The sequence below is a fragment of the Mytilus californianus genome, unplaced genomic scaffold (genome assembly GCF_021869535.1).
Source record: "Mytilus californianus isolate M0D057914Y unplaced genomic scaffold, xbMytCali1.0.p SCAF_1, whole genome shotgun sequence".
Classification (NCBI taxonomy): Eukaryota; Metazoa; Mollusca; class Bivalvia; order Mytilida; family Mytilidae; genus Mytilus; species Mytilus californianus.
In genome coordinates this window covers 122,361,299-122,385,319 of record NW_026262581.1, presented here as the reverse complement: position 1 = coordinate 122,385,319, position 24,021 = coordinate 122,361,299, and the positions used below count along the sequence as shown (strand labels likewise).

Below are 24,021 nucleotides of genomic sequence, written 5' to 3'. Positions count from 1 at the left end.
GCATATCAAAGAACCCCAATATTTCAATTTTTGATGAAATCAAACCATATCATTATTATTTGCTTTTATATATAAATAAAAAATAACCAACTTAAAATGGAAAATTTTAAAGAAAAAAAAAGGAAAAAAGGAAAAAAAAATCCCCCCCCCAATTTTTTTAACCCCCTTATGATTCATCATTACCAAACTCAATTCCAGCCTTCCCTTTGTGGTATCGTACCTTGCAGTACAATTTCAGAGAGATCCATACACTTGAACACAAATTATTGTCTGGAAACTGTAAAAATGCTTGTTTTTTGGCCCCTTTTTGGCCCCAAATTCCTAAACGTTTTTGGGCAATTACCCCCAAACTCAAACCCAGCTTTCCCTTTGTGATATGGAACCTTGTAGTACAGTTTCATAAAGATCCATACACTTACACACAAGTTATTGTCCTGAAACTAGAAAAAGGCTTGTTTTTTGCCCCTTTTTGGCCCCTAATTCCTAAAATTTTGAGGCAATTACCCCCAAAATCAATCCCAGCCTTCCCGTTGTGGTATGGTACCTTGCAGTACAATTTCAGAGAGATCCATATACTTGAACACAAGTTATTGTCTGGAAACTAGAAAAATGCTTATTTTTAGCCCCTTTTTTGGCCCCTAATTCCTAAAAATTTTAGGCAATTACCCCCAAAATCAATCCTAGCATTCCCTTTGTGGTATGGAACCTTGTGGTACAATGTCAGAGAGATCCATACACTAACACACAAGTTATGTCTGGAAGTTACAAAAATGCTTATTTTTGGCCCCTAATTCCTTAACTGTTGGTACCATAACCCCCAAAATCAATCCCAACTTTCCTTTTGTGGTATTGAACCTTATGGTAAAATTTCATAGAGATCCATTCACTTAAACTAAAGTTATTGTGCGAAAACCAATGTGTCTTCAGACGACGACGCCAACATCATACCAATATACGACCGCAAATTTTTGTGGTCGTATAAAAACTTAACTGATCAATGAATCATGAAAATCAAGCTCAAGGTCAGATGAAACCTGCCAGTCTGCCATGTACCCCTTACAATCATTCCTTTTGCCACATATAGTTAACCTACCGCTTATAGTATCTGAGAAACGGACCTAATAACATAACTTAAACCTAGATCACTGATCCATGAAATGAGGTTGAGGTCAGATGAACCGGTCTGACTGACATGTAGATGTTGCAAGGAACACATATACCAAATATTTATAATAAGTGAGAAATTCATATGAAAAAAAAATTTAAAGCAGTCGCTAAGGTCATCAATCTAAGGTCAACTTTGCTTTAGGAAGTTGGAACCTTAGTTTCTCTATAATTTCTGAATATTCAATGAAAATTTAAGAAAAGATTGTTTAAAATCATGATACTTAAACACAAACAGGTATAGTTTCCTGAAAATAACTTTTAGTGCAGACCACAAATGCATAAACTGAAGATGCAGGCAACATATCTGAATAAAATGCTCCGCAGGGCGCAGCTTGATACGACCGCAGAGGTCGAACCCTGAACAGTTTTGGCAAGTATGGACACAACATTCAAGCTTGATACAGCTCTGAATTTGGATTGTGATTAAATATTTGACACAGCATAGGTTTCTGACACAGAATGAATGTGGTCAAAGTACTTAAAAATTTTTAATTTACCTATTATGGTCCAATATCTAAAATCTAAATACATACACGGTTAGATTCAGCATATCAAAGAACCCCAAGAATTCAATTTTTGTTAAAATCAAACTAAGTTTTATTTTGGACTTTGGACCTTAATGTAGACCGATTTGGAAACGGGACCAAAAATTAAGAATCTAAATACACGGTTAAATTCAGCATATCAAAGAACCCCAATATTTCAATTTTTGATGAAATCAAACCATATCATTATTATTTGCTTTTATATATAAATAAAAAATAACCAACTTAAAATGGAAAATTTTAAAGAAAAAAAAAGGAAAAAAGGAAAAAAAAATCCCCCCCCCCCAATTTTTTTAACCCCCTTATGATTCATCACTACCAAACTCAATTCCAGCCTTCCCTTTGTGGTATCGTACCTTGCAGTACAATTTCAGAGAGATCCATACACTTGAACACAAATTATTGTCTGGAAACTGTAAAAATGCTTGTTTTTTGGCCCCTTTTTGGCCCCAAATTCCTAAACGTTTTTGGGCAATTACCCCCAAACTCAAACCCAGCTTTCCCTTTGTGATATGGAACCTTGTAGTACAGTTTCATAAAGATCCATACACTAACACACAAGTTATTGTCCTGAAACTAGAAAAAGGCTTGTTTTTTGCCCCTTTTTGGCCCCTAATTCCTAAAATTTTGAGGCAATTACCCCCAAAATCAATACCAGCCTTCCCGTTGTGGTATGGTACCTTGCAGTACAATTTCAGAGAGATCCATATACTTGAACACAAGTTATTGTCTGGAAACTAGAAAAATGCTTATTTTTAGCCCCTTTTTTTGGCCCCTAATTCCTAAAAATTTTAGGCAATTACCCCCAAAATCAATCCTAGCATTCCCTTTGTGGTATGGAACCTTGTGGTACAATGTCGGAGAGATCCATACACTAACACACAAGTTATGTCTGGAAGTTACAAAAATGCTTATTTTTGGCCCCTTTTTCCTTTACTGTTGGTACCATAACCCCCAAAATCAATCCCAACCTTCCTTTTGTGGTATTGAACCTTATGGTAAAATTTCATAGAGATCCATTCACTTAAACTAAAGTTAGAGTGCGAAAACCAATGTGTCTTCAGACGACGCCGGACGACGCCAGACGACGACGACGCCAACGTCATACCAATATACGACCAAAAAATTTTTAATTTTTGCGGTCGTATAAAAATTGGGTATCCAAATAAAAATGGTCAATTAAAATTCATGAGATAGAGTTAATACTGGCCACTTAAATATTTACTTACCTATTCTTACCACTGCAAATAGCTGCTTAAGGTAATGGGGGTCTAAATTAAAATCCCTAGAATTTTTTTAATAATTTGTGAAAATGTAGTTTATATCATGCTTTTTATAAAAATATAATGAAAATTATGGTCACTGGACTTTTTTTAACGCTACAGGTTGTGCAAAATTGTCCGATTTTGTATAGATTATGCATGGAAAACCCAATTTTGTGTGATAAAAAGAAAACCACACCATAGAATTTTATGATAAAATATGAGATCGCTTTCAGATAAGAAAAAGAAAAAATGGAGTCAACGGACTCGTTTTCTTGCTACATAATAAAATAGGTCAATTAATAACACATTCTATTATAAAAGTTACTTTACCTGAGTTATCTCCCCTTATGTGGCAAAGTTGAAAAAATAAACTGTTATCACAGAGATATGTCTCGCCTTTTTGTAATTTTGATAATACAAATTTTGAAATTAAAATAGCAATACTTTAACATGTAAGTTATGCAAATATTCAAAGTCGATGAACCATGACTGAAGTTACAGGGCAAAACAATCTCCATGGAATGAGATGTGCCAATGCTAATACAACTGCATACCAAATATCATTGACCTACCACTAGTGGTTCCCCATAAACTGACCTAATCACAAACTAATACTTGTAAACTAAGCAAAAGTTTTGAAGTCAACAGACTATGACTGAGGGGGAGGGGCAAAACAATCTCCATGGAAATGAGATTTGCCAATGATAATACCACTGCATACCAAATATCATTGACTTACCACTAGTGGTTCCCAATAAACTGACCTAATCACAAACTAATACATGTAAACTAAGCAAAAGTTTCAAAGTCAGTAGACTATGACTGAGGGGGTTGGGCCAAAAAATCTCCATGGAAATGAAATATACCAATTCTAATACAACGGCTTACCAAATATAATTGACCTACCACTAGTGGTTCCCCATAAACTGACCCAATCACAAACTAATACATTTTGGCACTGCCACTGCCGCCGGCATGAAAACAGCATACCTATGTCTCGCTTTTTGACTTCTTCAAAGTGAGTAAAAAAATCACAAGTTTACATAAAATTGTAATTAAGTCATTTTATTTGATTTTCATGAATTTACCCATAAATTAAGTATTGTCTGTAACTTCTTAGCCTAATTATCAGCTATTATTTTAGTAGCTCAATACAACTTGCCATGCATCATACAAAAACATAATAATTTCTGATGTTATCACATTACTATAAATAGAGTAATTTATTGATACACATACCTTGAAAAAGAGGGACGAAAGATACCAGAGGGACAGTCAAACTCATAGATCGAAAACAAACTGACAACGTCATGGCCAAAAGTAAAAAGACAAACAGACAAATAATAGAACAGATGACACAACATAGAAAACTAAAGACTAAGCAACACGAACCCCACCAAAAACTGGGGGTTAAAATTATACAAGAAATAACTTGACCATGATGCTTCTAAAATTTGTGATTCCATTTTTCACCTCCCCCCCTTTTTTCCAAAAAAAAATTCTTTCCCTCAAGATATGGTCATAATCTCATTTCAAATTTCCAATGGAGTTTCCAACCATAATTACCAATTTAAATACATCATAAAAGTCTTAAAATAGAAAATGACATACATAATCATTGCTAAAATTAATATACCTTTAAAAGTAACTTCTAAGAAAAAATTGACAGCTAATCACCTCAAGACAATACAAAATTTTTTTATACATAATTTAAAAGCAGTGTAAGGGAGGTAATCCAAACATACACAACATTGTACTTAAAATGTGTTTGGATTACCTCCCTTACACTGCTTTTAAATTGTCCATTAACATGGAACCCTTTTTTGCCCCTAATTCCTAAATGGTTTGAGCCATAACCCCCCAAAGTCAATCCTAACCATCCCTTTGTGGTATGGAAACTTGTGGTATAAATTCAGAGAGATTCATACACCTTTCCACAAGTTATTGTCTGGAAACTAGAAAAATGCTTATTTGGGCCCTTTTTTGGCTCCTAATTCCTAAACTGTTAGGACCATAAACCCTAAAATCAATTCCAACCTTCCTTTTGTGGTTATAAACCTTGTGTTAAAATTTCATAGATTTCTATTTACTTATACTAAAATTATTGTCCGAAAACCAAATGTCTTCGGACGACGACGACGTGATACCAATTTTGCGGTCGTATAAAAACCACTACTGTGCAAAACGGATTCAGTTTTTAACATGATGTTCTGTGATCTTTTTTTCACTAATGATACCTAAGCTATAGGCATAATGAGCTTTAGAAGTGATGTTAAAGCTTGCTCATATGAAGCTTGAAACCAGTTTTAAGGACGCTCTGATTTGTAGAAAAAAATGTTGTAGGACATATGGATAGAATGAAATAAAGAAGTATACCCCTACCTTGGAGCAGGGATGTGAATCTCAGACTGAATATATGGACGGAATAAGGCAAAGAGGTATACCCCTCCCTTGGAGCAGGGGTGTGATAAATTTCAGACTGAACGCAAACATTTGCATATTTTTATCATTTTAATACGGTATGGGTTTTACTAATAGAGGTATTTACACTTGTATGCAAATTTGTCCACCATCACTAAATCTCAAACAACTTGTCTCAAATTTTGCATCACAATTAGAAATATTTAACGTCATAATTAAAAAGTGATTGTTGCATGATGCCAGAAGGTTATTCAGAGCAAATTTAGCTAACTATGTCTTTTATTGAAGGCCATACAGTGACCTATAATTGTTCACATCAACATCATTTGGACTCGGGTCTCATTGGCAGTAATACCACATCTCCTTATTTTTATATATGAGTATATTATGTGTATTAGTTTATTCACAATAAATTCTGATATTGATCTATTATAACAAATATTTGTAATATTAAGATATTTAATAAATAAAATATATTGCACTTTAATAACACAAGTGTCCATTTGTCACAACAAAATTTTGTACTTTTCAGCCCGAGGAACTCTGTTTATAACTAATCGTCCATCATAACTAAGAGAAGCAAACACCCAAGGATCTGCTGCTGACCAGTCCACAGCATATACACTATCTTCATGTTCTTCATATGTAGATATTATACCATCTTGTTGAGGTTCTTTAGATCTGTCAGACAATAAAAGGTTATATATATTAAACATGTGTCTATTATACTTTATCAACAAGTAACTGCAGTATACATTGTATACATTCATCTCATTAGTGATGTCTGTTAATATCAGTAAGTTATACTTTATTAACTAGTAACTGCAGTATACATTGTATACATTTATCTCATTAGGGGTGTCTGTTAATATCAGTAAGTTATACTTTATTAACTAGTAACTGCAGTATACATTGTATACATTCATCTCATTAGTGATGTCTGTTAATATCAGTAAGTTATACTTTATTAACTAGTAACTGCAGTATACATTGTATACATTCATCTCATTAGTGGTGTCTGTTAATATCAGTAAGAGTTTTTGTCTTTTAAAGAATTTGATGTTTTAGCAGATTTATGGAAGTCTCTGATAAATCTACTGTCAAGAGTTTTAGAGATTTAGAACTTGATTTATGATATAATCACATGTATACTGTTGAAGGCAGTATATTGACCTCTTAACATCCTTTCTAATTTTGCTGTGTTGCCATCTCATTGAGATATAACCAACAACTCTTCTTATTTTGTGATTTCTGTGTAGTGTTTATAGAAACTTTATAACTATGTATCACTACTCTCACAGGGCTAAGGTGACATGAAAATGTAATATCCATTTTGGTTCATCGCTACCTTTCAATCTCATCCTGGTCTTCATCACTATCACTATCATTATTATCTGCTAGATTACCATATGGTTCAGATGAAAGAGATACAACACTATTTAAAATAACACGGCTATCACTACTGGAGGATAATATCAACTGATCATGAAAATGGTTGTATTTCACAGACCATACCCTGTAACAGAAAAAGAGATAGATTAATCTTCAATTACTTCATTTTATTCTTCATATCCCAATTTAGAATGGCAGCAAAACTGGTGACTTCCTGCCTGGTCTTAATAGATATTACAGAATAATATGATACTGGTGCAAGTTTTGATATTTGTGATATTCGTCTTAATACATTTATCATATCTATACTAAATTTGGAGACCAGTTTCTATGAGCCTCAACTCCTTAAAACTACAAAATAATATAAAGCTATGCAGTATGCAATTAGTTTGTTATAATGTGTACATCCTAAATTTGTATTGAAAAAAAAAATCTGTTTTTAGTTTTTCAATATTTTGAATCAAAGAGCTGAAAGCTCTGAGGAAAAATGACGCCACTGCCTCTAATATTGTGATATTTTTTATGCAAGTCTTGATTTTCACATACCCTAATTAGTTTAACATTCCAACATGTCTCGTAAGCATATAATTGATATTCGTATATGTGTGTGTTATGTGAAGATGACAACTGGCTGTTTTTTTAGTACAAATGTATAGGTCAAGACTACCTGAATGATCTACAGTATCCAATGACTACTGGCTGTTTTTTTCTATAAATAAATAGGTCAAGACTACCAGAATGATCTACAATATCCAATGACTACTGGCTGTTTTTTTGTACTAATAAATAGGTCAAGACTATTTGAATGATCTACAATATCCAATGACTACTGGCTGTTCTTTTGTACATATAAATAAAGACTACCTGAATGATCTAAAGTATTCTAAGTAATGTGATTTTTGTCTTGCAATTACATTTTTCTAAATCAAGAATATAGACTACTAGTATCCTTTTCAAACCAAATGATTATGAAGAGCCTGTTGTTATCAAGCTCTTATACCCCACATACATGTACTCATTAAATAAGTTACTAGTGACCTAGTTATTTCTGTTACTTGAAGCAAATAATATTTCTGTAGATTTAGACAATAGTATAATATTGTTTTACTAGTTTTATTTCACCTTGAAGATTAGACAAATAGGGATACTCCTTTGATTTTTTATTTCATGTCAGTCAGGTCGCTTTATATGAAACTTGAAACCACTTCTCTGCCATATTGTTATTTCATAACAACTCTGCCCTTGACCATGTTGACCCATGTAATTGATATTCATTCTTTAACCATATATCATAGTCAGTTAGTTTTTGATTTTGCACTCCCACACCACCTTTCGGGTCAAATGTCTGTCTCCATTTAAGTTAATGACATTGAACAATCATGGTATTAAACACAATTTCAATAGTGATAATGCTGTTCTAGTAGGTCACCATATATTCAACTTGGGTAGCATTCCAGTTATTGAAATTTGTGTCAGATTAGAACAATGATCTAGACCTTTAGGAATGGATCTTACAATTTAATATGGAGCCATAGTATGGGACCCCTACACGGTAACAAAAAAAAACAAGCTTGAAAGGATACAACGTCAAGCGGCAAAATCTATCACCATAAATTACAAGTCAAGAGAGGATGGACGGGATACGTCTCTAAAATGCTTGCCTAACTGGAACTACAACAAGATCTCCAGACAAGACGAACAAGGAGTTGAAGCCAGAAGTTAATATTTATGTAAAAAGTAGTTGAGGGGCTGATTCCCGCTATTGAACCATACTGTCATTCTATAATATTATTGCGTAAGTATTTCTGTATTGTCCTTGTTATTGGTCCATGTCTTGGTGTACTGCTGGCCGAGGACCAACAATAAGGCCAATACAGAAATACATGTAATAGTATCTTTATTAATTAACTACAGTGTTACAATATTTTTTTATTTCATTTCACAAGAGATAAACATTTTTACCTTGAAGTGGAACTATCCAAATCTCAGTTTCTTTTTATAAGATGCAATATCTAATGATTTGGTGCCGTTTCCATGTATCTTCAGCCTGTTCTCATCTGATGAATTTTTCTACTCTTTCCAGTCACTATAAAGTGTTACAACTTTAATTTAGACACAACACATAAATAGTAATTGGAAAGGTACTGCCATTGCATGTGTAATGCAAATATATTTTTAAAAAAATAATGTAAGAGTTGAAATTGATACAACTATCCATAAGCCAATTGACCAAAGAACGAAGATTTGCGCAATTACAGAATGCATATGCCTGGTTCGGGTTTAAAAATAAAAGACCGTTTACAAAACATGAGAAGCGAAAGTAAACAGTAAAAATCGATTTGTACCATCGACATGATGAAATTATGAGGTCGTCAAGAAATGAACTTTGTGATAATTTACTCGTTCCCCAAATCTGAAATAATTCCATCGTCTACTTTCAAAATGCTTTTCAAATGAATGGGACCGTCTTTAACCTAAAATATATGCCATACTGAACGTTTCAGCTTGTTTATGGTGAGTAAATAAAAGCTGCGTCGTACAAACAACTGTTTACTTTCAGTTTGAGTTTATCCTGACTTACGATCTAAAAACTAGAGACGTTCCGGAATCCTGTTTTGGCCGGATCAGAACTCGGCCAATACGGAAAAAAAATCTGTTTTGGCCGAGTTGACATCTTATATTGCATATGCAGTTTTCATCATATTAAGTACAATAACAATGTAGTTAATTAATAATGATACAGTTACAGACTCTGCTGCTATAACTTTGTAAACAAAGATTCATACGCACCGCGTGGGTATAACCGTATTACTAATTTCCGATTATTAAAATCTTCGTAAATCTGGATAAAGATCAGTTTCTATCCAATGGATATCAAAATGATTCCGATTATTACTTTTTTAATGATTGTAAAGTTGAAATGGCATGAAAGGCTGACATTATTTAGGAGAACTATTTTGTCTAGCGATTGCTGATCATTGGAGGGTAAAAAGTCCAACACCATAACAAAACGGATCTATTTATCATGTATACATACCGATTGTTTACGATTGTAAGACATGTGCATAAAAGTGAAAGCTCGAATAAATATGAAAAATATAACAAAGGGATAGCTCCAAATACCATTTAATAACAAAAAACATATGGACAGGTCAAGATATCTTTTTGCATGGTAAATAAAATAACGTATGTAAACTGGTTCCCGTCCGACTACAACACTTTGTTCGAGTGTAGCGTAATTAAAGCAGATTCCAGTTAGTAATAGCATGTAAAATAGTAAATATGAAACCGAGTGCGGTAGGCGGAGGCATAATCAACTTCCGTTAGTTCTGGTCAATGGTATCGGAAACATGCCGCTGATAGCGTCATTTTCCAAAAACTAAAGATACCAAACCAATAGCAAGTCTTTTTATACCATTTTTTTTATTTATATCATTCAAAGCAGTAAGGTTAAGACTCAAAACCAAATTACAGTACATCACAATGTTTCTGATCATTTCTAAATGAAACAAATTTGAATCAAAAGCCAACCAAAAGTTTAAAACAACACTGCACAACAACAAACAAGAAAAGTAAAATAAAACTGGTCTAAATGAGTCCATGACAAATAAAAGAAAGCAACTGAACTGAAAATGATTCACATTCTTCTCTCAACAATATTTATCACAACTACTTAAAAACCAGTGACAAGGCAAACTTTAAAAAAAATGAACATTATAAAAACTTGTCTTATTGAACTATTTGTTATAATTACCAATGAGAATGTTGTGAGAGAACTGCCAGTGATTCTGTAGGATTTCTGATGTCCCAGAATTTGACTTTACAATCATCACCACAGCTTACTATATAATACTGTTTATTTGGATTGAAGTCTAAATCCCTGACCAGCTGACCATGAGCATTCTCTATTGTATAAACCTGTCTAAAGCAAAAGCAATAAATATTAAAAAAGTAGAAAAATCAAAGTATAAAGTTTTTTTTAAAACTAGAAGTATTTTTAGTAAAGCTCATAAATTGATATCCCTGATAAAAGAGCAGTAAAGGTCATCTGATTTAAAAAAAAAAAGAAAGAAGATACACATTATAATTAATGTGATTTAGTTTCTGTGAAATCCATTCAGTGTTTCTGCCAAGGTTACTGATGGATAAATGGACAGACAACTTCTTAACTAATATAATGTACCCCTGTTACATTAATCATTAAGCATACATAATCTAAATATCTGTGTCATTTGGATCCAGTGTACTGTAATAAGATAATTTAAAAGGTTAATACCTCTTGGAGTAGCATCATTTAAAATATAATATATATCTATGACAACTTACTATGAGAGTAAATCCGAACCTGCATTTTGAAAAACTTTGCATTGTTCTTATCTTGATATATATTCAAGGTAATAACCCATTTACTTTGTTTTAAATAACATTTAAATCAAACCTTCATTAATGTCTGAAATACGATAAATGAACAAAGAAATTGAAGCCATACATTGAAAAACGTTTTTAACGTTTAAATCACAATATGAATACGGAAAATGTTGGGTATACCTTAATCTTAACGTATTTATATCACATCTGCTGTGAATCAAACTAAAAGAACTAGATACACACAGCCTTGCTGCAAGGATGTTATACAAGACAGTCCAATAATTGTGTGTGAGTCAGCGGCTGTATACCTGCAGCAAAGATGTGATATCTCAGCACCTTATGTTTATCTTGGTAGCTGTAGAGAAAAGTAACTATGTGGTTCTAATGTCCCCAAACTTCATGTTAGTAGCAACATATATCATGGTTCTGATTCCCACCCTCGTATTTACATCATTAATGAAGACTATGTGATTTAATAGGTATTTGTTAGCAGTTGTAGAGAAGATTTGCTTTATGGTTCCAATGTCCCAATATGTATGTGTCAGTCACTGTGGACATGTTTACTTCAATGTTCTTATAGCCTAGTCTTATCTGTTTGTGTTAAAAATTGTTGACAGATTCATTGCACGTCAAATCTCCAAATGCATATGTCATTTGTGTGCGGCACTATGGTTGTGTTGAAAGACTTTGTGTGAGTCATTAGCTGTAAACAAGACTTACTGCATAGTCCTAATGTCCCATCCTCGTATATGTGTGTCATTTGCAGTGGCTATCTGTGTACAATTATGATGAGGATTCCATTGACCAGAGGTAAATTTAGAGTTACCTTTACTATCCAATCCTGTTGAAGCTGTCATCTGTTGATAGATATAAAAGAAAAATTTAAATAAATGCAATTTTAAGATACATACAGTACTACAAATTTTCAAAATATTGAAAAACATGGTTCATTTTCTTACAATAATTGCACTGGTTTATTTAAACATTTGCAAAGTTCAGATCACTTAAAAAATGTAATTTGTTAACTGTAAAACTAGAATTCCCAAAGATTTCACACGACAACTTCTCCAACTTACAAGACAATTGGAGTGCAGCGACCAAGTTAAAGGCTTTATATTGTGTCTAACAGCTGATATTTGACAATTACATGTATATGATAAAATCTGATAATCAATTTATTGAATCATATTTGTTTGTTATGCCCCACCTAGGGGCATTATGTTTTTCGGTCTGTGTGTCCGTTCGTCTGTCCGTCTGTTCCGCTTTAGGTTAAAGTTTTTGGTCAAGGTAGTTTTTGATGAAGTTGAAGTCCAATCAACTTGAAACTTAGTACACATATTCCCTATGGTATGATCTTTCTAATTTTAATTCCAAATTAGAGTTTTGACCCCAATTTCACAGTCCACTGAACATAGAAAATGATAGAGCGAGTGGGGCATCCGTGTACTATGGACACATTCTTGTTTTTCAAAACAGAAACAATAGTTTTCATTGATCTACAAACAAAACAAATAGCAAGAGACTTGATAAGTTCAGGTTGAAAATTATGATATCAGTGATGAATCTGGGTCAAAGTTATTTTAGGCAATGTTATGAAAAGCTCAGTGGAGTGATACAGTCACAAGGAAGATCAATAATATGTGTTTAATAAAGAATAGTACAGTGCAACTGTTGTTCAGCATTAACATTTTTAAAAACCTTCTTTGAAAACACTCAATTAATTAGAGCCAGAATTTCGTACATTTAACTTAGGGTGTTTAAATAATAAAAATTATTCAGTACAGCAATATTGCGAAATGTACATTATCTCCTGGATTATTACAAAGATTTTTATAAAGCTCATTCACTCATTTATTATAAAAAAGTTTCATACTGTAATTCATAGCTTAGAGCACACAATATAATAGAAATCTTGGATGATACAAAAAGTCTAATTTTTGTATTCAAAATAGTACAGGTAGTCTACTTGACTACAACTGAAAGAAGTGTTAAAAATACCTTTGCAGTACTTGAAGAGGTGTCAATATCCCACAATACTATATGGTTATCAGCAAAGCCAATCACAGTTGATGTATCTCCAGTCGGGTGCCATAAAACACTGTAAATAAGTAGTACTTTGTATAAAATGAAATCGACTATTAAAGCACAATTCAATGTTAGTAAATAGCATCTCAGATATAACATTTGAAAGGGATTATGATGATGATGGATGGCTGTTTAATGTCCACAAGCAAATTTAATGCATATTCAGGAAGAAAACATGTTAATGGGATATAATATTAACCCTGCTTTGTATAACACTGACACACTGAGCACATTTGAATGGAATAAAAATCTGTGTGTTTGAATATAAATATTATGATTCTTATAACGTTTATTAAGTTTTTATTTAAATTTCCTGTGACTATGATTTTATACATTCATGATTTACTTCTGATCAACAAAATTTACAAAATTATAAACAGACCTTTTCATATCACCATATTCTGAGTTATTTAGGTGACAGACCAATCTGACAGCTGGATGTGCTGACTGGTCATCTGCTTGACCACTATCAAAATCAGATGGTAATCTCCAAATAGCAGCCTTCATTTCTGTTTTTGATTCTGATGCTGAAGATCAAAAAGTATCAATAAAATTATATTAATATTATATGAATATATACACATTGTACCACATGGACAACCGTAACTTTTCAACTTAGTTTTTAACATGCTAGTTCACAAGTTTGCAGGTAGATGTGTAATCCTACCTAGACATATTATTTTAATTCTGGACCAATCAGTCTTTGCTCTTACTCAAAAATGCTGTGTGTTTAGAAGAGAAGCATCAAATACTAATTTGGAAGTCTATGGGTTGACCTGGCTGGGGATTTGACCAAGGACCTGCAACACTTGAGGCCAGCACACTACCTTGAGACCATCCAGGCCATAACACCATGGAATGATGATGTAGGGGTATCATCATGTTAATTATTGTTTACCAACATCATTATGAATACAACAAGCATTCTGTGAGTATTGCATGGCAATACATAGTCCCCTACTGGTTAAAAAGCTACCACTAAATTCTTCAAACAATTTACTAAAGAAAAGGAAAAAAATTCAAAATGTCATTTATCTTAATACAATGTCTTTTACAAATCTTTAAAAAAAATGAGTTATTTCCCTTTGAACAGAAATCTAGTAATTAATAAGTATTTCATCAAAAATTTAATTCTAGGGAAAGTTAAAAAATGAGTTATTTCCCTTTGAAAAGAAATCTAGTAATTAATAAGTATTTCTCAAAAATTTAATTCTAGGGAAAGGGCTTTAACTGAACAAGGAGAAAAGCTAAAATCGTGAAAATCGAACTTGACCTGTAACTTGCCATGATAAAACAATACACCAAATATCAAATCAATATCTTCAAGCATGAAGAAAAAAAGTCCGGAAAACTGATTTGCTGGACTGACTGATGGACAGACGGACAGACAGACGGACAGAGTGCAAACCTAAGGTCCCCTTCGACTTCGTTGGTAGGGAACTAATAAAGTGAACTCATTCATTTATCTGTAACTCTCAAAGGAACAGACCACAAGGATGTACTGATTGTGATTTTGTATTTTGATATTTTGGTTTTCATGCCATATACCATGCATATCCACGATCTCAAATTAGATTATTAGAGACAGAGTGACATAAAAATAACTTTGTTTTATCTGTATATACTGAATTTTGAAATGTATGGTAATTTTTCATTTTTCTTTTTCAACACTTCAAGTTCAAAATTGAAAAAATATGCAACACTTTTCATCAACTTAATTTGATGTTTGTTATGCGACCCCTTAAAAAACATTCCATATAAATATATAGCAATACATAAAATTACTTTTATTATAACATGTTGTCATTAAGTCTTTGTCGATTGTTGAAGCATTAATATTCCAAATCTCTCCTTCAGGATGCAGGTAAATGTTCTTGTTAATGATGTTGTTTTCATCATCAAAATCTATGTGATGAATCTGGAAAACAATCAAATCATGTTTTGTAAATTCACACTTATGTTTTACCTAACTGGTTATCATTCAAGACTGTACTTAACTTCCTTCATGTATCATGTTATGCTAAAAATTATAAATAGGTTTTTCGGATGTTCACATGCTTAATGATAATAACAAGTATTCTGAGAGTATTGCATGGCAATACATAGTCCCCTATCTGTTAAAAACTCATTGTACTGGAACAAAATGCTAACTTGATCTATGACATGTCATGGAATAAACTTTATAACAAATATCAAGTCAATATCTTCAAGCATGATGAAAAAAAGTGCAGAAAACTGATTATTTGAGTGAATTTTCTAAGTCAAAGGACTCTGGACAAAAATCATCAGACCGGAATAAAATTCAAACTTGATCTTTAACTTGTCATGATAAAACAATATACCAAATATCAAATCCATATCTTCAAGCCTGAAGAAATAAAATGCTTCGCTGGGCGCAGCTTGATACGACCGCAGAGGTCGAACCCTGAACAGTTGGGGCAGGTATGGACACAACATTCAAGTTTGATACAGCTCTGAATTTGGATTGTGATTAAATATTTGACACAGCATAGGTTTCTGATACAGAGAGAATGTGGTCTAAGAACTTGATTTTTTAAAATTTACCTATTATGGTATAATGTCCAAAATCAAAATACATGGTTAGATTCAGCATATCAAAGAACCCCATATATTCAATTTTTGTTGAAATCAAACAAAGTTTAATTTTGGACCCTAACTTGGACAAACTTGAAAACTGGGCCCATAATCAAAAATCTAAACACATGTTTAGATTCAGCATATCAAAGAACCCCAAGAATTCAATTTTTGTTAAAATCAAACTAAGTTTAATTTTGGACCCTTTGTACCTTAATGTAGACCAATTTAAAAAACGAGACCCAAAAATAAAAATCTAAATACACGGTTAGATTTGGAATATCAAAGAACCCGAATAATTCAATTTTGATGAAATCAAACAAATTTTAATTTTGGACCCTTTTGACCTCAATATGAACCAATTTGATAAAGGGCCCACAAATAAAAAATCTAAATACATGGTTAGATTCAGCATATCAAAGAACCCCATATATTCAATTTTTGTTGAAATCAAAAAAAGTTTAATTTTGGACCCCAACATGGACCAACTTGAAAACTGGGCCCATAATCAAAAATCTAAACACATGTTTAGATTCAGCATATCAAAGAACCCCAAGAATTCAATTTTTGTTAAAATCAAACTAAGTTTAATTTTGGACCCTTTGGACCTTAATGTAGACCAATTTAAAAAACAGGACCCAAAATTAAAAATCTAAAAACAAGGTTAGATTTGGCATATCAAAGAACCCCAAGAATTCAATTTTTGTTAAAATCAAACTAAGTTTAATTTTGGACCCTTTGTACCTTAATGTAGACCAATTTAAAAAACAGGACCCAAAATTAAAAATCTAAATACACGGTTAGATTTGGAATATCAAAGAACCCGAATAATTCAATTTGATGAGATCAAACAAAGTTTAATTTTGGACCCTTTTGACCTCAATATGAACCAATTTGATGGAGGGCCCACAAATAAAAAATCTAAATACATGGTTAGATTCAGCATATCAAAGAACCCCATATATTCAATTTTTGTTGAAATCAAAAAAAGTTTAATTTTAGACCCCAACTTGGACCAACTTGAAAACTGGGCCCATAATCAAAAATCTAAACACATGTTTAGATTCAGCATATCAAAGAACCCCAAGAATTCAATTTTTGTTAAAATCAAACTAAGTTTAATTTTGGACCCTTTGGACCTTAATGTAGACCAATTTAAAAAACAGGACCCAAAATTAAAAATCTAAAAACACGGTTAGATTTGGCATATCAAAGAACCCCAATAATTCAATTTTTGATGAAATCAAACAAAGTTTAATTTTGGACCCTTTTGACCTCAATATGAACCAATTTGATAGCGGGGCCCACAAATAAAAAATCTAAATACATGGTTAGATTCAGCATATCAAAGAACCCCATATATTCAATTTTTGTTGAAATCAAACAAAGTTTAATTTTGGACCCCAAATTTGGACCAACTTTAAAACTGGGCCAAAAATCTAAATACATGTTTAGATTCAGCATATCAAAGAACCCCATATATTCAATTTTTGTTGAATTCAAACAAAGTTTAATTTTGGACCCCAACTTGGACCAACTTGAAAACTGGGCCCATAATCAAAAATCTAAACACATGTTTAGATTCAGCATATCAAAGAACTTCAAGAATTCAATTTTTGTTAAAATCAAACTAAGTTTAAATTTGGACCCTTTCGACCTTGATGTAGACCAATTTAAAAAACGGGACCCAAAATTAAAAATCTAAATACACAGTTAGATTTGGCATATCAAAGAACCCCTATAATTCAATTTTTGATGAAATCAAACAAAGTTTAATTTTGGACCCTTTTGACCTCAATATGAACCAATTTGATAGCGGGGTCCACAAATAAAAAATCTAAATACATGGTTAGATTCAGCATATCAAAGAACCCCATATATTCAATTTTTGTTGAAATCAAACGAAGTTTAATTTTGGACCCCAATTTGGACCAACTTGAAAACTGGGCCAAAAATCAAAAATCTAAATACATGTTTAGATTCAGCATATCAAAGAACCCCATATAGTCATTTTTTGTTAAAATCAAACAAAGTTTAATTTTGGACCCTTTGGACCTTAATGTAGAACAATTTGAAAACTGGACCCAAAATGAAAAATCTAAATACACGGTTAGATTCGGCATAACAAATAAATAAATGTGGTCAAAGATTTTACAAATCTAATGCATGGCGCATAGTTTGATATGCTGAATCTAACCATGTATTTACTGTGCAATTAAAGATTACTTCTTGAAATTTTTCAATATTTGAAATTTGAAAAAAAAATAATATTTGAAGAATAATTCTTTTTAATTTCTGAAATCTGAAATGAGAAAAAATTGACCCCCCACAATTTCTTTTTACCCCCCCCCCCTTTTTTCCCCCAAAAAATTCTTTCCCTCAAGATATGGTCATAATCTCAATTCAAATTTCCAATGGAGTTTGCAACCATAATTACCCATTTAAATTTACCATAGTGCTAACTTAATCTATTTTATAATAGAATTTAAAATATAGTGTCAAATCTTTCATATGGATTTTTTTGTAAAAAAAAAAGATGCAACATTTGCAGATATTTTTACTGGTCTTCCTTTATAAATATGCATTTCTTTAAACATAATTTAAAAGCAGTGTAAGGGAAGTAACCAAAACGTTGTATTTAGATTACCTCCCTTACACTGTTTTAAATTATCTTAATTGTTCATTAACCATTACTTTATACATAATTTAAAAGCAGTGTAAGGGAGATAATTTCAATGATGTATTTGATTTATCTCCCTTACACTGCTTTAAATTATGTTTTGTACTAAAGTATTTGTCCATTAACCAGGACAACCTTGTTTTTCCCCCTTTTTTGCCCACAATTCCTAAACGGTTTGAGCCATAACCCCCCAAAGCAAATCCTAACCATCCCTTTGTGGTATGGAAACTTGTAGTATAATTTCAGAGAGATCCATACACCGTTCCACAGTTATTGTCTGGAAACTAGAAAATGCTTATTTTTGGCCCCTTTTAGGCCCCTAATTCCTTAACTGTTGGTACCATAACCCCCAAAATCAATCCCCACCTTCCTTTTGTTATTGAACCTTATGGTAAAATTTCAAAGAGATCCATTCACTTAAACTAAAGTTAGAGGGCGAAAACCAATGTGTCTTCGGACGACGTCGCCGGACGACGACGACGACGCCAACGTCATACCAATATACGACCGCAAAAATTTTTTGCGGTCGTATAAAAAAGGGTGGAAAACTGATTTGCCGGACTGTTGTTATGCTTAGGGTAAAACAGTCTTGCTTTTAAGTTAACTGACTAGTTCAGATTTTATAACATCATGAACATTAAGCATTCCAGATTCCATGTCTTCATATTTGACCAAGTTTACAATAGCAAATGAAAAGACTGAAAACAAATACATATAGGACAGAACAAAGCTAGTAAAAAAAATCCTGACTACCCGGTAGAAAAAATGTTTCTTTGCTCAATATGTTTTCAAGATATCAATAAAATGCTTCGCTGGGGCGCAGCTTGATACGACCGCAGAGGTCGAACCCTGAACAGTTGGGGCAAGTATGGACACAACATTCAAGCTTGATACAGCTCTGAACTTGGATTGTTATTAAATATTTGACACAGCATAGGTTTCTGACACAGAAAGAATGTGGTCTAAGAACTTGAATTTTTTTATTTACCTATTATGGTCCAATGTCCAAAATCAAAATACATGGTTAGATTCAGCATATCAAAGAACCCCATATATTCAATTTTTGTTAAAATCAAACAAAGTTTAATTTTGGACCCCAACTTGGACAAACTTGAAAACTGGGCCCATAATCAAAAATCTAAACACATGTTTAGATTCAGCATATCAAAGAACCCCAAGAATTCAATTTTTGCTAAAATCAAACTAAGTTTAATTTTGGACCCTTTGGACCTTAATGTAGACCAATTTAAAAAACGGGACTTAAAATTAAAAATCTAAATACACGGTTAGATTTGGAATATCAAAGAACCCCAATAATTCAATTTTTGATGAAATCAAACAAAGTTTAATTTTGGACCCTTTTGACCTCAATATGAACCAATTTGATAGCGGGGCCCACAAATAAAAAATCTAAATTCATGGTGAGATTCAGCATATCAAAGAACCCCATATATTCAATTTTTGTTGAAATCAAACAAAGTTAAATACTGGACCCTATCTTGGACCAACTTGAAAACTGGGCCCATAATCAAAAATCTAAACACATGTTTAGATTCAGCATATCAAAGAACCCCAAGAATTCAATTTTTGTTAAAATCAAACTAGTTTAATTTTGGACCCTTTGGACCTTAATGAGACCAATTTAAAAAACAGGACCCAAAATTAAAAATCTAAATACACGGTTAGATTTGGAATATCAAAGAACCCCAATAATTCAATTTTAGATGAAATCAAACAAAGTTTAATTTTGGACCCTTTTGACCTCAATATGAACCAATTTGATAACGGGGTCCACAAATAAAAAATCTAAATAGATGGTTAGATTCAGCATATCAAAGAACCCCATATATTCAATTTTTGTTGAAATCAAACAAAGTTTAATTTTGGACCCCAATTTGGACCAACTTGAAAACTGGGCCAAAAATCAAAAATCTAAATACATGTTTAGATTCAGGATATGAAAGAACCTCATATATTCAATTTTTGCTAAAATCAAACAAAGTTTAATTTTGGACCCTTTGGACCTTAATGTAGACCAATTTGAAAACTGGACCCAAAATGAAAAATCTAAATACACTGTTAGATTCGGCATAACAAATAAATAAATGTGATCAAAGATTTTACAAATCTAATGCGCCATACTGTGCAATTAAAGATTACTTCTTGAAATTTTTCAATATTTGAAATTTGAAAAAAAAATAATATTTGAAGAATAATTCTTTTTAATTTCTGAAATGTGAAATGAGAAAAAATTGACCCCCCACAATTTCTTTTTATCCCCCCCCCCCTTTTTCCCCAAAAAATTCTTTCCCTCAAGATATGGTCAAAATCTCAATTCAAATTTCCAATGGAGTTGGCAACCATAATTACCCATTTAAATTTACCATAGTGCTAACTTAATCTATTTTATAATAGAATTTAAAATATAGTGTCAAATCTTTCATATGGATTTTTTGTAAAAAAAAAAGATGCAACATTTGCAGATATTTTTACTGGTCTTCCTTTATAAATATGCATTTCTTTAAACATAATTTAAAAGCAGTGTAAGGGAAGTAACCAAAACGTTGTATTTGGATTACCTCCCTTACACTGTTTTAAATTATCTTTATTGTTCATTAACCATTACTTTATTCATAATTTAAAAGCAGTGTAAGGGAGATAATTTCAATGATGTATTTGATTTATCTCCCTTACACTGCTTTAAATTATGTTTTGTACTAAAGTATTTGTCCATTAACCAGGACAACCTTGTTTTTCCCCCTTTTTTGCCCCTAATTCCTAAACGGTTTGAGCCATAACCCCCCAAAGCAAATCCTAACCATCCCTTTGTGGTATGGAAACTTGTAGTATAATTTCAGAGAGATCCATACACCGTTCTACAGGTATTGTCTGGAAACTAGAAAATGCTTATTTTTGGCCCCTAATTCCTTAACTGTTGGTACCATAACCCCCAAAATCAATCCCAACCTTCCTTTTGTGGTATTTAACCTTATGGCCAAATTTCAAAAAGATCCATTCACTTAAACTAAAGCTAGAGTGCGAAAACCAATGTGTCTTCGGACGACGACGCCGGAGGACGACGCCGGAGACGACGACGCCAACGTCATACCAATATACGACCACAAAATTTTTTTGCGGTCGTATAAAAATATGATTCATGTTTAATGAAGATTAAAAAATTTGTTCTAGCTAAATAACACTTTTGTTTACTTTATTTTTATACTTTTTTTGTCTTACCTGATTTTCTACTCGTAAAGACTGAGTTCCAACCAGAAACCTGATCTTGTCAGTTTCTCCTGTTTGTGCAGTTAATGCTTTGGCCTGTTAAATAAGATAAATTCAATCAATAACTGAAATTGGAAATGGCATAAAAATAACGATTAAATTCTAAAACTCAAAAAATTTAAAGGTTGTACAAAAGGGTTTTAACTTTAAATTTTTTTTTTAAATACTTGAATAAGAATTTCGAAGTGAAATTTTCAAATCATAGAGCCCAGTATGATGATAAATGATGAAAGATTTGTGACCACCACATATATATCATGTTCAATCATGACTTGAAAGATAATAAACGGCAAAAAGAAAATCTAAAAAATTAGAGAAACAAGAAAAAAATAAATGGGGAATGTGTCCGTGGGACACAGATGATGCCCCCGCTTGCATACGTTATAAAGGGACATAACTCCAGAACGGTAAAAGTGACGCTACCCAAATTCATACTTGATCTGAGTTTTGTGGTAATAAGCATTGCATGCAAGTTTCATAACATTTGGTTGATGCAAACTTCAGTTAGAGAAGGGAAAGAAAAATTCAGCATAACTCTAGAACGGTTAAAGTGACACCACCAAAATTCAAACTTGATCTGTATTTTGTGGTAAGAAGCATTTTGTATAAGTTTCATAACATTTGGTTGAGGCAAACTAAAGTTAGAGAATGGAAACCAACTTTGGGACGTATGTACGGACGGACAAGGGTAAAACTTAATGCCCCCTCTGCTACGGCGAGGGCATAAAAACAAACTTGTAATACTAACTAAGAAAATTTATTATATGATTCTGATTGAAATTAAATGATGCTTCATTTCTTAAATATAATTGTAGACACATTATTATTATTATTTTTGTAGTATTTATTTGAAAATAACTTTTATTCTTGCAAGCTTACTTATTTGCATAATAATTGCAAAGAAACCAGTTAATTGTATCATAATGCGATATATTATCATAACATTAAACAATTAAGGATTCCAATTTAATAGCAATTTGTTTTTATAGTAATTAACGGATTGGTAGCTTTTGTCTTTGAATTAAGAATAATTAAACGTTAACAAGCAATCAGTGAAAGACAAATGCTATTTTCAAATAAGTATCAAAGAGAATGTCCATTCATTCAATTACAATCATCAGGATTTTACTCTTTTTCATAAGTGAGGCGAGTTGGCAGACTTTTATTCATCGGGATTTAATTTCTTTTCATAAGTGGGGCGAGTTGGCAGTCTTTAATGTAGTACGGTTTAATTCTTTTTTTCATTAGTGGGGCAAGTTAGCAGACCTTTTTTCATCAGGATTTTACTCTTTTTCATAAGTCGGGCGAGTTGGTGGGACTAAATTTATCAGAATTTTCCTATTTTTCAAAAGTGGGGTGAGTTGAAAAATCTATTCAATGGGATTTAACTCCCTTTCATAAGTGGGGCGAGTTGGCAGACCTTTACTCATCGGGATTAAATTCCTTTTCATAAGTTGGGCGAGTTGGTAGTCTTTACAGACGTATGATTTAATTCTTTTTTTCATTAGTTGGGTAAATTAGCAGACCTTTGGCTTTGATCATCAGGATTTTACTCTTTTTCATAAGTGGGGCGAGTTGGTAGGACTAAATTCAACGGGATTATAACCTTTTACATAAACATGCATAAGTAGGGCGAGTTGGTAGGACTAAACTCAACGGGATTTTAACCTTTTTCATAAGTGGGGCGAGTTGGCAGGACTAAATTCAAAAATTCAATGGGATTTTAACCTTTATCATAAGTGCAGCCGCAGGGGCGAGTTGCACTAAATTCAACAGGACTAGCCTTTTTAATAAGTGGAGCGAGTTGGTAAACCAGAGTGGGGCGAGTAGGTAGAAAGTGGGGCGAATTGTCATGGATTTCCAAAGACCATAGCCTGCATAGGCATATGACAATGTATGAGCTACGGTTCTGCAGCTATAACATCATCAGCAGACGCCACAATGTCTGGAGATAGGGATGCCTAGCCAAAATCGAACATCATGGTAATCAGGACTAACTATTTGACTGTTACAAACATACTATAACAAAGAGAACCTGAAATTCTAGTCCATAAATAACCGGCGATTCGTCGTCCATCTCAGTGTCTGGTCCCGAGACTAATTTTAGTAGTGAAAACGAAAACCAGTGAGCCGCTTGTCGGACGTCGTAAATAGCTAAAAATAAATGATTTTATTATCATTCTGAATTGAACTATTGAGTAAAGATGGACAAATGGTT

At 32.6% G+C, this 24,021-nt stretch overlaps 1 protein-coding gene and 1 long non-coding RNA gene across 3 annotated transcripts in view; both read right to left on the bottom strand.

Moving 5' to 3' along the window:
• LOC127712881 (uncharacterized) overlaps positions 1–961 on the bottom strand; it is a 47,519-nt gene extending 46,558 nt beyond the window's left edge. Inside the window, exon 1 of the long non-coding RNA XR_007987341.1 lies at positions 856–961. This is a non-coding gene — a long non-coding RNA (uncharacterized LOC127712881). The remainder of the gene's footprint in view (positions 1–855) is intronic.
• Positions 962–5,839: 4,878 nt separating this feature from the next.
• On the bottom strand, positions 5,840–24,006 carry LOC127712369 (EARP and GARP complex-interacting protein 1-like). Of its 2 annotated transcripts, none has more exons than XM_052218763.1 (9): positions 23,824–24,006; positions 21,756–21,839; positions 15,029–15,161; positions 13,626–13,770; positions 13,157–13,256; positions 11,879–12,015; positions 10,545–10,712; positions 6,747–6,914; positions 5,840–6,079 (listed from the first exon to the last, which is right to left on the bottom strand). In XM_052218763.1, exons 1-9 carry the CDS (start codon positions 23,878–23,880, stop codon positions 5,905–5,907), a joined length of 1,167 nt encoding a protein of 388 aa, XP_052074723.1. In that variant the 5' UTR covers positions 23,881–24,006; the 3' UTR covers positions 5,840–5,904. The 2 variants fall into 2 exon arrangements, with proteins under 2 accessions (XP_052074723.1, XP_052074732.1); XM_052218772.1 differs by having other exon boundaries at positions 23,839–24,006.
• Positions 24,007–24,021: the final 15 nt, after the last annotated feature.

Coding starts and splice junctions, on each gene's coding strand:
- LOC127712369 (XM_052218763.1), bottom strand. CDS start 23,880: ATGGACGACGAATCGCCGGTTATTTATGGACTAGAATTTCAGGTTCTC. Junction 15,162..21,755: donor CTTTACGAGTAGAAAATCAG/GTAAGACAAAAA, acceptor ATTGTTTTCCAG/ATTCATCACATAGATTTTGA. Junction 10,713..11,878: donor TGGGACATTAGGACTATGCA/GTAAGTCTTGTT, acceptor CTTTTGCTTTAG/ACAGGTTTATACAATAGAGA.